This window comes from Anser cygnoides, chromosome 1 (genome assembly GCF_040182565.1).
Source record: "Anser cygnoides isolate HZ-2024a breed goose chromosome 1, Taihu_goose_T2T_genome, whole genome shotgun sequence".
Lineage (NCBI taxonomy): Eukaryota > Metazoa > Chordata > Aves > Anseriformes > Anatidae > Anser > Anser cygnoides.
The window spans coordinates 182731257-182743458 of record NC_089873.1 but is presented as its reverse complement, the minus strand read 5'-3'; the positions used below and the strand labels follow the sequence as shown (position 1 = coordinate 182743458).

The window sequence follows — 12202 nt, the reverse complement described above, 5'->3', positions numbered from 1 at the left end:
AGCCACGAGCACCACTGGAGCCTCACCCTGGTAGAAGGAAGCTGCTCCTGCTGAGATTACAAAACTACCCCCAAAAAAATCACTGGACTTGAAAGCAGAACAAGATGATGAAAGTAACGTGTTTGGGTGCTGCCCTTTGAACCAGACTTTCCTCTTAGTTCAGAAAGCCTAGGGAAGCATGAATAGTGTTTTTTTTCTGCCTTGCACTCGCTCTCTGGGGCAGTAGCTTCTGCTTTTTGCCCTAGCACAGCACAGCAGCTTTCCCACCAGCTAACGGCCTGCTACCTCAAAACTGTGTGAAAAGGCTTTGAGTTTTTAATTACCGAACATACTTCACTCTTGCCACAGGAAAAGAAAAAGACAGAAGAGGAACATCTGTAATTCAGAGAATCTGTGACTTGAGAAATTCCTGATCTGAGCAGTTCAGAAGAAGGGAAGCAAACCTGTACCTCCCAGAAAAAGCTGATATAAAACCAAACTACAAGCTCATCAGGACTGGATGAGGTTTTCTCCTCCTTTTACAGCTCTGCAAGAAGATTAACCTGGAGGGCGATGGATGGAGCAACACTTCCACTCTCCTGAACAGCTGCACTCCTTCAGTCTAATCCTGCTTTTGATACCAACTCTGCTGTCTCTCTGGCAACAGACAATGCCAAAATTTAAATCTAGATGAGGAGTTAAGCTAATTGTGCCACGGCATCTTAAATAAAAATATCTTACAATGTCAGAGCTCCTGAGCATCTGACAATACACTGCATCCAGTACGTGCTAAAAGTGCATTATTTTTACTCATATGGCTATGCAGAGGTTTAGGAGTTCATTTTTTAGGACTGTAACTTGCAGATTTCTTCTTTGTATTCTAGTTACTTCGTCTACAGAGTGCAGATACTACCTACTTACCAGGATAATAAAAGTAGTGAAAATTTAGTTAACTTCAAGTCTTTGTGGATCAGAAAGAAGGCAGGCAGCAGCTGCTCACTAGATAATGAACAGTCTGCTCCAAAAGACATGGAAAAAAAGTCTATCAGAAATCTGATTTACTTCAGCTTATTATTTCAAAAAAACCAAAAATATTTCCCCTTTTAAACTTAATATTCAGCTTGAAATCTGAATTTCTGGCTTTCTGAGGAACAGATTTAGTGTAAAAATTTGTCTCCTTTGGTATACACACCTTGGACATTCAAAGAAACGTAGGACCAATACCAAGTCAGATTTATTTATATTTTTCATCTAGAAGGGCTTAAAAACTAGATTCATCAGGGAAGCGAGAAATCTGTAACTGGAATCAACATCCAACCTTTTATTTCTTAAGTAACTTCAGTTATAGAAATGCAGCTGGAAAAAGAGCTCGTTAGAGCAAGCAGAAGATAGGAATGGCTGTACTGGGTCAAAGCCCAGACATGCACCTAATCTACGATCGTGCTCCTCCAACAGTGGCCAAAGCTGGATGTCTGGGGAAGAAGATAACAGCGGGAGGGGCATGCAGGGCTTCCCCTCTTCATCACTTGCATTTCAGACTTACTGAACAAACAAACACATCTGACCTAGAAACACACACGTTTTTCTTCTGTGAGCTTGTCCTGCCTCCCTTTGAACTCGTCAGCTTTTAACATCCACAACACTCTGTAGCAAAATGTTCACCTTGAGTGTATGTGGTAGGAAACAAACCAAACCGAAAACCTTTTGTATCAAATCCACTGGCTTCATTATTGTCTCCTTCCGAAGAAGCAAGGAGTATTTGATTGCCATACCGCCCTTCTGTACCACTCCTCTTATGCTAGTCCTCTATCATCTCTAGCAAATGACAAGCGGTTTTCATTCACAACTTCAACCAGCATCACAGCCAAAAATAAGATCTTCAGAATTACACAAAGTACTCCTGTAAAATCACAGTGAAACCAATGAGGGCCACTTCGAGGCTGGTCATTTTAAAAATCCCACGTGAGCATGGTAAATCCTGGCATTATGCATTCTTCCAAGTTAGTTTTCAGGAGTCCTGTTAATGAACAGCAATTCCTTCATACTTTTCCAGCAGTAAATATATTAGAGGGTCCTTGCACCCTACCAGAGTATTATTATTTACACCTCAGTGTTACTGGTATTTAAGCATCACTGACAAAATGCAAGAGGATACATTTGAAAGCTAATGCAAAATGTAAATTAGAAAATAAATCTAAGAGTTATAAATGCCTGGGCTTCATTTAATTATCCAGTTATCAGAGTGCTGATAAAAACTTCAGTATAAATACAATTGACAATCACTGAATTAGCACATTTTCAGAACACACTCAAGAGAGCTCATTAAAGAAAGGTGCAAAGTTAGAAAGCCATGCTTGCCATCTAGTACCTCTGCAAGAAGTCAGAATTAGATTAGAACAAACCTCTCTGCTTTGACACCAAAGCACTGCATAGCCTTTCACATTTATCATCTCCCTCCCACCCCCAGTTCCTGTTACACAATTGCTTATAAAACAAGCTCTGTTTTTCCTGAAAGAAAGCTGAACTTATCACAAAATTAAAAACAAAAAGAAAATACACCCTGCAATCATCTGTTTTTCCTATAAAACCCACCATTTTGTTGGAAAAGTGAAAATTCCAGAACTGAGAACTGAGATTTTTTTTCTATTTAACAAAAACTTATTTTAAACACAAAAATCAAAGCACAAGGAGTAACAAAGGAAGGCCTTTAGTGATAAGTTCCCAGCTTTTTATCCACAAACAATTATTTTAAAGGATAACTTCCCACACACACAGCTTTAAGACGCTCCCTACCTTCATCCTTTGTAAATAATGAGTTGCTGCCCTGAAGAAAAAGTCTTAAATAACAACGCTAGTAACAGGAGGTACCAGAAATTAATGCCATGATCTTGGGAACAGAATCAAGTGTACTTCATGTGGAAACAACTGTGCCAGGCTCACTCTTCTGTTTTTCAGTTAAATTCTGCAAAAATTGCTTCTTTATAAAAGGAAGTCAATTGTCCTTGTTAGTTGCAAGTCTCCACCTCCTGTAAAATTATGCCACATTACATCTATTGATTTTTGGAAGTTTGTCCTTGCAAGCTCTTTATAAGAAGAAATATTAATGTAATAAAAATTGGGAAAAAAATCCAGGTTGCTAAGGAGTGATAGTGGAGTAATTCACCATTCATCACAGCATCAAGAACTATGTTTGACTTCAGTTAAAACCATCTATAATGGAAGCTCTGATGCTTTCATTAAGTAATGAATTGTACAGAGCTCTGAAGATCTCCTAACAGACAAGTTAGTTAAATTCATAGCAAAACATGACAATAAATTGAGAATAGAGATAAAGTATAGGAATATCTGCATTTTTAGCCTGAGTAAAAATATCTTTCATTAATAAAATCAAATTCCAAAACATTTTGTTTGCTCATTTACACAAGTTAAAGTTTCTTTAACATTTCCACTGTGCTATCTACCGCATCTTCATGCCATGTTTCACATGTACCTGTGCATGGTTAAGTGAAAAAAACAATATTCATGTATACATGCAGTAACTTAAAGAAAATGCAACAGATGGAAAGAAAACCCACTTCTAATGGTACATAATTTGGTGGTTGGGGTTGGACAGGATCCTGTTAGCCCCCTGAGAGCTTAAAAGCCAAGGACATAACTAAAAAACACACTTGAACGTTTCTTCAACGCCCAACTTTGCTTACTAATGGAAACAAATTTTATCTTCCATAGAAAAGCTAACTACAGAATGGCTCAAATAATAGTCAGGAAAGGACGAGCAATGTAAGCTTCTGACAACTGTTGAGGACCACAGGTCACATAAAACATGCAAGCCAAGCGTTGTTTTACTACAAAGACTTACAAAACTACAAAGTTAGAGAGCATAATCCTATCCAAGACAGGAGCAGCAGGGATACAGCTGCAGAATTTAACCCATGTACTATTTACTTTTGCATTTAAGGAGACAGCTCCGCTAAGTTCGCCCCAATCCAGACAGATTTCACAAACGGAAACAACTGTAAAGCTCCCTGAATATATATATGTATCTCCCCGAATTTTAAGATATTTTTCCTCATGTGCAACCTTTAAAAATCCCTACAAAGCATTTGTAGTACAGATACCGCAATGCTGCAGAACAAAAGGCTTTTAGTTCATGCTACCTAGTAGGACTGAAAATGGAAGTCCTACAGCCATGGTACGGCCACAAAAATACAGAACACCACAAATCAAAAAGCGAGAATTCCCAGAAAATCATTTCACTATTGTTTGTTAAAATGTTACGGATCATCAGAGCAACCTGAAGGGAAGAAAGGCTAAAAACTATGATACTGTGTTAATCAAGATCAATTTCTGTGCCTAAACCCAGGTTGGGACCAGACAAGATACAGTGAGGTATCTTTGTATTGCAACCAATGTAGCTTGCAAAGGTCAGAGGCTACGAACAGCTCACCAGTACAGCTGTAAGCCTAGAGCTGCAGAGACCATGCCGTTACCCTGGCTTCTGTAACCACACGGGTACGCAGCTTGTTCAAGTACCTAAGTCAGAGGCCTCTGCATAAACAGAAACCACAAGTGTCCTTAAGTGAGAAACACAAGCCCAACCACCACCTACAGCCAAGCCAGGCGTCATAACAAACCACGTTTTGTTAACATAGCCTTCGTGCTGAACAGAAAGGGAAACAGTTATGAACATTAAGCGGATGATTCATTTCTACTAACCTTAATGGGCTAATATTATCCATCTAGTTTAGGGTGGTCATTGAGACTGATGTTCTCCTCTCTTTATAGAGAATGGGGAGAGATACCTTCAGAAAATTAATAATCCCATCACAAAACACCTGCTTAAGATTAACAGAATGAATAGCTTTCTCCAAGTGCAGCTATTCCTTAAGTACAGAGCAAGCCTAAACACAAACTTTTGAAGGCTAACAAAGAAGGATTCATATGCCCCCGGTAAGAGAACCTCTACATGTTAAAGCAGTAGATGAAGTGGAGAACAAACCCTTACTTAAGGATGGCATCCAGATTTCTCAAAATGAAAATGCTGCCAGGCTGCTGTGTCTTAGGTAATCCCTTTGGTCGTGTCTGTACTTGAATCGAAACAGCATCTTAAGGGTTGGGCTGCCTTGGTATAACTGAAACAGGTAAGTCTTAATACATAACCAATACCTTACAACCCTAGTGAGTGTTTGTACCCTTTGTCAGTGCCTATCAGGAGGTGAGAACATCGCCAATACAGACAAAAGCAGAAAGTGCAGGACCTCTCTTCTAGTAGCCTAGAGGATTTGGGAGGATGGTAACACCCAAGCACAGGTAACAGCTTGAGTCAGCCTGATGACAAATAGGAGTGACAGGGAAGATTTTCAAAGTGCTGGTGCTGGAGTGAAGACTAGCATTCAGTAGTCTTCCTGGTTCTTCAGAGTGCTTTCAGCTGCTAAGGCAGGTAAAGGTTTTGAGGCTCAAAAACCACAGTAAAATTCCTACTAAAGGCCACTAGAAAGGTGAAAGAATCACTTTTACATATGTGTACGTAAATATATTTTATTTATACATCTATTAAAAAGATTTTTATGCATATACCCAAGCTAAAAAAGTATATAAATATATATATATGCTACCATATGATATGTACACAAACACAAAGCAAACATCTAAGAACGTGCTTAGTATTGTAAAGGCAGGAATTTAAAAGCTGGCTTTTGCTTTAAAACCTGTAATTTAGAAGGCTTTCCAGGCACAGTTGTGACAAATGAAGGGTCAGGGCTAATTCTTAACCCTGACAAAAAAAAGCACACACAGCACAACCGGTGTGATTCTTCAGCATTGTCACGCAAACCAGCAGCGATGGCAGTGACCTGATCACACACACTTCTGGCGCATGCTCATGATGCAAGAGAAATATTTTTAGTATGTAGACAGAAAACCTCAAATCAACTGTCAGTTCCTCCTTTAAGAGGAAAGCTGCACCCTCCTAAGCTAACGTTTTAAAAAGGAGAGTAAGTGTGTGGAATGGCATAATTTGGTGATGCTTAACGCAGTCTGACCTTTAAGAAAAAAACAGAAAATTCAAAGTTATAAGTCGCTGACCACAGCAACATCGACACCGAGACTGGGTATGAGGCACCTAAAATCCAAAAGGTGGCAGCAGATAGGGGAAGCCCACAAGATTTCATGAGGTGCCTACCGTTACACCAGTCAAGCTCCCCTAAGTCAGCCATCTCCTGCCAGTCAGCATGCCCGCAAGTGCTGCCATTCTGGGTAAGCCAAACATTTCTTGTGCCTACAGCACAAGTTCAGGATTCCTATATCTAAGGTCTTTGAAAGGCAAAGTTCAGTAGACATGGAAAGAGAGCATCTGCTGGATTTGTTAAGAGAAACCGGCTGCTGTGCAGCCGCACGTATGACTCCCGGAGCCTGAAGGGGAGAAAGTAAGAGGAGGGGTGACTCACTTGCCAGCGCTGAAGTCACTCCTGTGGCTGAGCCCACGATTACATCTGTAGCCGTTCACACGACGAGCCATGGCCTGTCCTAAACCCTTGGGGGCAAGCAGCAAAGCACGGCTTGCACTCACACAGCTAGAGCTTCCTCGCCCACTAATCCACAGCAGCAGTTGGAAATAGTTCGTGACCTGCATCACGCCCCACACCTTGCCCAGGCACTGTCCCAAAGAGCACCAAAAAAAGGCCCAAACGAGCCAGGGAACACAACAACAACAAAAAGATATTTGTCCGGCAGTACTCAAGCCTGAACCACTGTCCCTTTCAGGCTGTCAGCATACATGCAGCCCCAGACTCTAACCCTTGGCACCCGGCCTTGCTTGGCTGCCTATCAGCAAAGTTTTAGGGTCATTCTTCTAATAAAGCAACACAACTTACCCAGTAACCTTTTGTATGTGTTGATGGTATGACCTTTCCTACTTCTTCTAGTTTTAAAGGCAATGTCTTGAGACACTTAAGTCAAAGAGAGGGCTTTCTTAACTGCACGTAGACACCTACCTCCAAAAGAGATGTAGGACTTCAGACAAACCTAACAGAAAGAGCTCCCAAGAAGGTCATATACCACCAGACAAAACACTAACCTGCACTCCTAGATGTTATTCCTCCTTACAGGGAGCACAGAAACCTAACCTGAAATTGTACGCTGCATCCAAGGAAACAGGCAGCAAGCACTTGAGCATGGGCAGCTCCACAATAACCACGTCCTTGTACAAAGACTACCAAAAACTAAGGAGTACTTGACCTGCAACTCCTAACAGCTTGTCTGTTTAAAGAAATCTTATGCATGCTTATTTAATGTTTTCCTCCTTACTGCATGATCAAAGAAGGTCTGCTGTTATTCCGGCTCAGGGAGTTTGTCATATTTGTGCAGTAAATATATTCTCTGGGAATGCATTGTTTTCTTCTGGAAGGTATTTCTGCCACAACAAGCTGCATAAATTAAAACCAATAGTAGTCTCTGCTGTGGGATGAGGCAGCCGAGCACAAACATTAACTACATATTTAGTTGACGAACACGCATTGCAAACATTGAGTTATGTTCAATCAGTGATACATGACAAAACAGCACTGCAGATCTCATCACAAATGTTTAATTGACAACAGAAAGCACAGAGAAGGCGCTGATAAAGGAGAAGCATTGCAGAGCACAGTTTAGACAATGCTACATGGAAGAAGTTAAAGATCAGACCAAGGGGTTAGGATAAAGCAAAATACACTTGCTTCCTTCAGACTGTACTTTAACCATTAAGAGAAATAACCTTGAAGAGACACCTTTATCTTGCATCAGTCGTTACATCGTAACACCTGTCAATATTGGCTCTCCTCCTTCCTTTAAGGAAATATAAACACTAATTAGGCCAGGAAGTGCTAAAGAGCAACACAGCCAGTGAGTGAGCAACTGCACCTGTAGCGCAGTCATCTGTCTCTCACACAAACACACCCACAAAAAAAAAAACTAGCAGACCAGATCACCACAAATTTGCAGACCTAAGACCGCATTAACTCCATTCAGCCCAGCGCACAGGGGCAGGGGCAGTATACTTCCCCATTCATTTCTGGGTGCTGTGGGGTTGCAGCTGCTCCCACTCCCATTAACTACAGAAGCTATCAGGTAACCTTTTAAAACCACAGTCCTGTGTGGATTACCCTTTGGACTCCTCTTACTCATGAGGATGCACTAAAGTATGACTTCAAGTATGCCAAATGTGATGTAAAACAGGTACAGTCTGTACTCTACCTACTGTAGACGTGAAGAGGCATTTACAGGAAGCATAGTCCCCAAGCAGAGGCATAAAAGAGACCTAGTGCCTTGCCTGGCCCTCCCACTTCATGGCTGAGAGGCATGGAAACACAACTGGAACAATTTGCAAGTATGGATAACAGGACGGACACTCCACAGGCATTTTCTTGATGTTTTCTTCAGTAACTCAGGAAAAAAATTGCAGAGATACATTTCAGATAGTACTGAGGTCTTGCTCCTAAAATAGACTGTGAAAACTGACAGACTTTGATTTACTGGCACTGAAAGTCTGCTCCTCCCTGGTTCTTTCCCAACGTAGAGCAGTGAGCAGCAATACTTCAGCCAAACACGAGGCACAGCAGCTGACCAGGCTTTCACTAAGGGAAACTCAAAGATTTGTGAATGTGTTCACGTAACCTTCATCTAAGATATTCAAAATAATTCCTGACTGGCTATTAGACAGATCAATTTGACAAAAAAAAAAGGCTGAGTGTGAACTCCTGGGCTGGCAGACAACAGGCTATCCTCATTTCATAGGAAATGGGCTTGATCTGTTCCAAGGTTTAAATTATATTTATATAGACATGATAAAAATGAATCAGTGACTACAGATACCTTTATTTTTTGAAGTAATTTTAGTCTCTTTAACTGAAGCTATCAAATTAAAATGGTGCCTTAAATACTTTAACGAGATGAAGCACAAATACTCCGAAGTTAAATATAGATGTATAGATAGTATGGTATTCTTTTACTTAATGAATAAAAATATGTAGTGTTAGTAATGTATTCCAAATTGATCTTCACAGTCTGTAACATCGCTCATTGATGGAAAGTAGAGAATATTTCTTTTTTTTCCCCTCTGTGCTTCTGCACAGCTTTCCTTGTTTTATCCCCCCTCTTGCTTTTCCCTTTAATTAAATTATCTTTATCTAAACACATGAGTTTTGTTTTTTTTTTTTCTTTCCAACATATTTTCTTCACCCACTCTTCTTCTGAGGAGGGGGAGTGAGAGCGCAGTTGTGGTGGAGTTCAGCTGCCCAGCAGGGTAAAACCACCACAGCTAAAGGAAAGGATGACCTAGAAAAGTATCATCTGCTTCCTGAAGTACAGATGACTAAATCAGCTAGCAATGCAAAAAGCAATAAACATACTCGCAATGACTAGCAAAGGAGTGATGTATTATCTTCGAACACCAGTGAGAAACCATCTTTCACATTCATTCAATACAGCTTCCAAAGTCAGATAAAGGTCAGATGGGCTCTTAAGATTTTTTCTTCAGAGAAATTATGCAAGGCGTTTTCCCTCATAAAAGCTCTGTGACAAGTAAAACTACAATAAATTCAGCTATTCTCTGTTCATTTTCTGTCCCTTCAAATCTCGCATTGCAGTCCTGCTTCCAGAAGCAATCAGGAAAATGAGGAAAGATCGGATAAACACAGACAATACAGCTGGCTTTCCAAAGAGCAGACAAACCTTGTAATGGATTGTTTCACCTCTGGGGAAAAAGTAAGAACTAGATGAAAATACAAAATTAGTTTTTTTGCATGATACACACTTCTTCAGAGTATAACACTTCTTAAAAAAATACATTAAATATGTTAGAGAAACTTTAACCTAAAGAGGTTACACTTAGGCTAAAGAATTACATTTTTCATACTAGAATCACAGGATACCCCAAGGTGGAAGGGACCCACAAGGATCGAGTCCAATCCCTGGCTCCACACAAGACCACCCAAAAAATCAGACCATGTGTCTGAGAGCATTGTCCAAACGCTTCTTGAACTCCAGCAGGCTCAGTGCCATGACCACTGCCCTAGGGAGCCTGTCCCAGTGTCTGACCACCCTCTGGGTAAAGAGCCTTTTGTCAACACTGACATTTCACTACTTCTGGTCCCCTGAGCCACCGCTCTCCTGGTTACAGAATCACAGAATGGTTTGGATTGGAAGGGACCTTAAAGAAAGTCTAGTTCCAAGCTCCTGCCATACCTTCCACTAGACCAGGTTGCTCAAAAGGTTGCTTATATGTGTAGGATATGTGTAGGCTGGTTAAAACTTGCAGCCTTTCCCCTTACGTGCAGCTGTAGCACCAAACAGGGTTCAGGTACTCACCTTTTTTTTGTATTCTTCATAGCACTAACAAATGCTAAAGTAGAGACTATTCTTTGAACCATATTGAAAATTTTAGTTCCCTTTAAGCTACAGAATACCTGCAAGAATTAAACTGTTTATTCAAATTACAATGGATGAGGAAGACAGGGATGGGCAGCAATGCTGGGTGGAAAGTAGGTAACTGCAGGAGTCCTACAAGGAGGCAACGGAGACCAACACGAAGTCACAAGATACCTGTACACTCCTGTTGCAACCAGCCCATAGCTGCTTGCCAGCACCAGCTTCCTTCAGCTTTTGAGAGCCTTGCTGTGCCCTCTAGTGATGAGCCTGCCAGCAACAAGGAGGGACAACAGGAGGCTGTGGACTGAGCATCCTGAGCTCCTGGTGATCCAGAGGAGATATGACAGAGGACAGTAAAGTAGAAGGGCACCTGGCTACATGTACTGCATGTTTCTTTGTATTTATTCCCTCCTGTACTATCCACAAGCTCTTTTCTAAGCCCTGTTTTTTAATAGAGGCCAAGCACATGTGGGAAGGGAACAAAACAAGTACTTTTTGAAATACTGTTTCACAGACGCCTACTGGCAACCACTGAAACAAACTGCATAAGCCACCCCAAAACAGTGCCAAACACACCTCTGGTAACTCACAAAGATGGATTGAATACATCAAAGAAACACCCCAAACATTCAAATAAGGCATTCAGAGAACTTGAAGTAATCTTGTGCTTGTTGCTGATGTTGTAATTTAACAAAAGACTTCAATTATACCCATAATTATTACAAACACAATGCTTTGGATTTCCTAGTCTGAAAGCCCAAGTCCAGATCAGATTATCTGCATGTTGTTCCTAGGTAGAAATTGGTAGGTAAAGGCTTGTTGCTGATCAGTAAGCTGACAAACTGGTTTGCATTAGGTAGCAGAAGCCAATTTCTGCTCTGCCTTTGTCCTCCAAAGGATAAAATTCTGAAACAAACACTCTTTAAACATTTCAAGAAGAGTTCAAGCAATCTGCTTCATCTTCCCTGTTGCTGTAAGCTCTGGTACAAGACTCTCAGCCTTCGAGTGCTTTCAGGCAGTCTCTTTCAAAGAAAAGCCAAACTATGATGGAATTCATACAGCAGTGGAGAGGCCATGTGCATTTCTCTAAGACATTCATATAATGTGCAAAAACATTACAGAGGAAAAAATATTACACTGGTATATCAGCTGTAGCACAGCACCAGGAGTTCTGGGGCACACGCAATGCTGGGGTGATGAGCATGAAGCCAAATCCACAAGTTTTAGACCGCTAACGCAAAGGTCACCATCTTAACAGGACACATTCAGAGAGCTGCCTGACTCATGCCCATTGACACTGTTGGCAATGGAAATCAAGCAAAATGAGCTGCTTGACATAAGGAGGTCAACCAGACTCAGCTTGAAGCATGGTAATTATTTCCTTATAACGCTGAGGCCAGTGTGCTTCTCCTGAGCTAGGAGCCTGAGCCCAAGATGCAGCTCCTGTGGGTCTGACACAATGATGCAGTCTCTGTTCATGAGAGCACAACCCCACAGCCTGGTAAAATATCGCCAGTATGAAAAAGTTGTTAGCTTTTCAAGCTTAAGTCATACCACAGAACAAAACCATACACAAATTTGCTTCACAATTGGAGTATCATATTGGGTAAGGCATTGTGTTCTTTTAGACTTCCCAGAACTGCAAGGTACCAGATGGATTTTTACACAGTCACTATGCTTTCTGGTCAAAATTAGTAGTCTTTATAGTCTCCTGTTTTGTCACATTAATAGCATATTTTTGGTTTAAAAGTAACACACAGTATAAAGGGACAGTGGTTGATTTACTGAGATTCAGCCTCAGAAGCATAACCCAACCTGC

At 41.0% G+C, this 12202-nt stretch overlaps 1 protein-coding gene across 4 annotated transcripts in view; it reads right to left on the bottom strand.

Annotated features, from left to right (window-relative positions):
• The window catches only part of RB1 (RB transcriptional corepressor 1), an 82049-nt gene that overhangs the window by 40338 nt on the left and 29509 nt on the right, over positions 1 to 12202 (bottom strand). The window contains exon 18 of one of the 4 annotated variants that reach the window (XM_066988886.1): positions 4105 to 11881. The exons of the other annotated variants lie outside the window; for them this stretch is intronic. Coding sequence (XP_066844987.1) covers positions 11729 to 11881 — 153 coding nt within the window. The 3' untranslated portion in view covers positions 4105 to 11728. Of the gene's footprint in view, positions 1 to 4104; positions 11882 to 12202 lie in introns of those variants that run through there. 4 annotated transcript variants of the gene reach the window in all.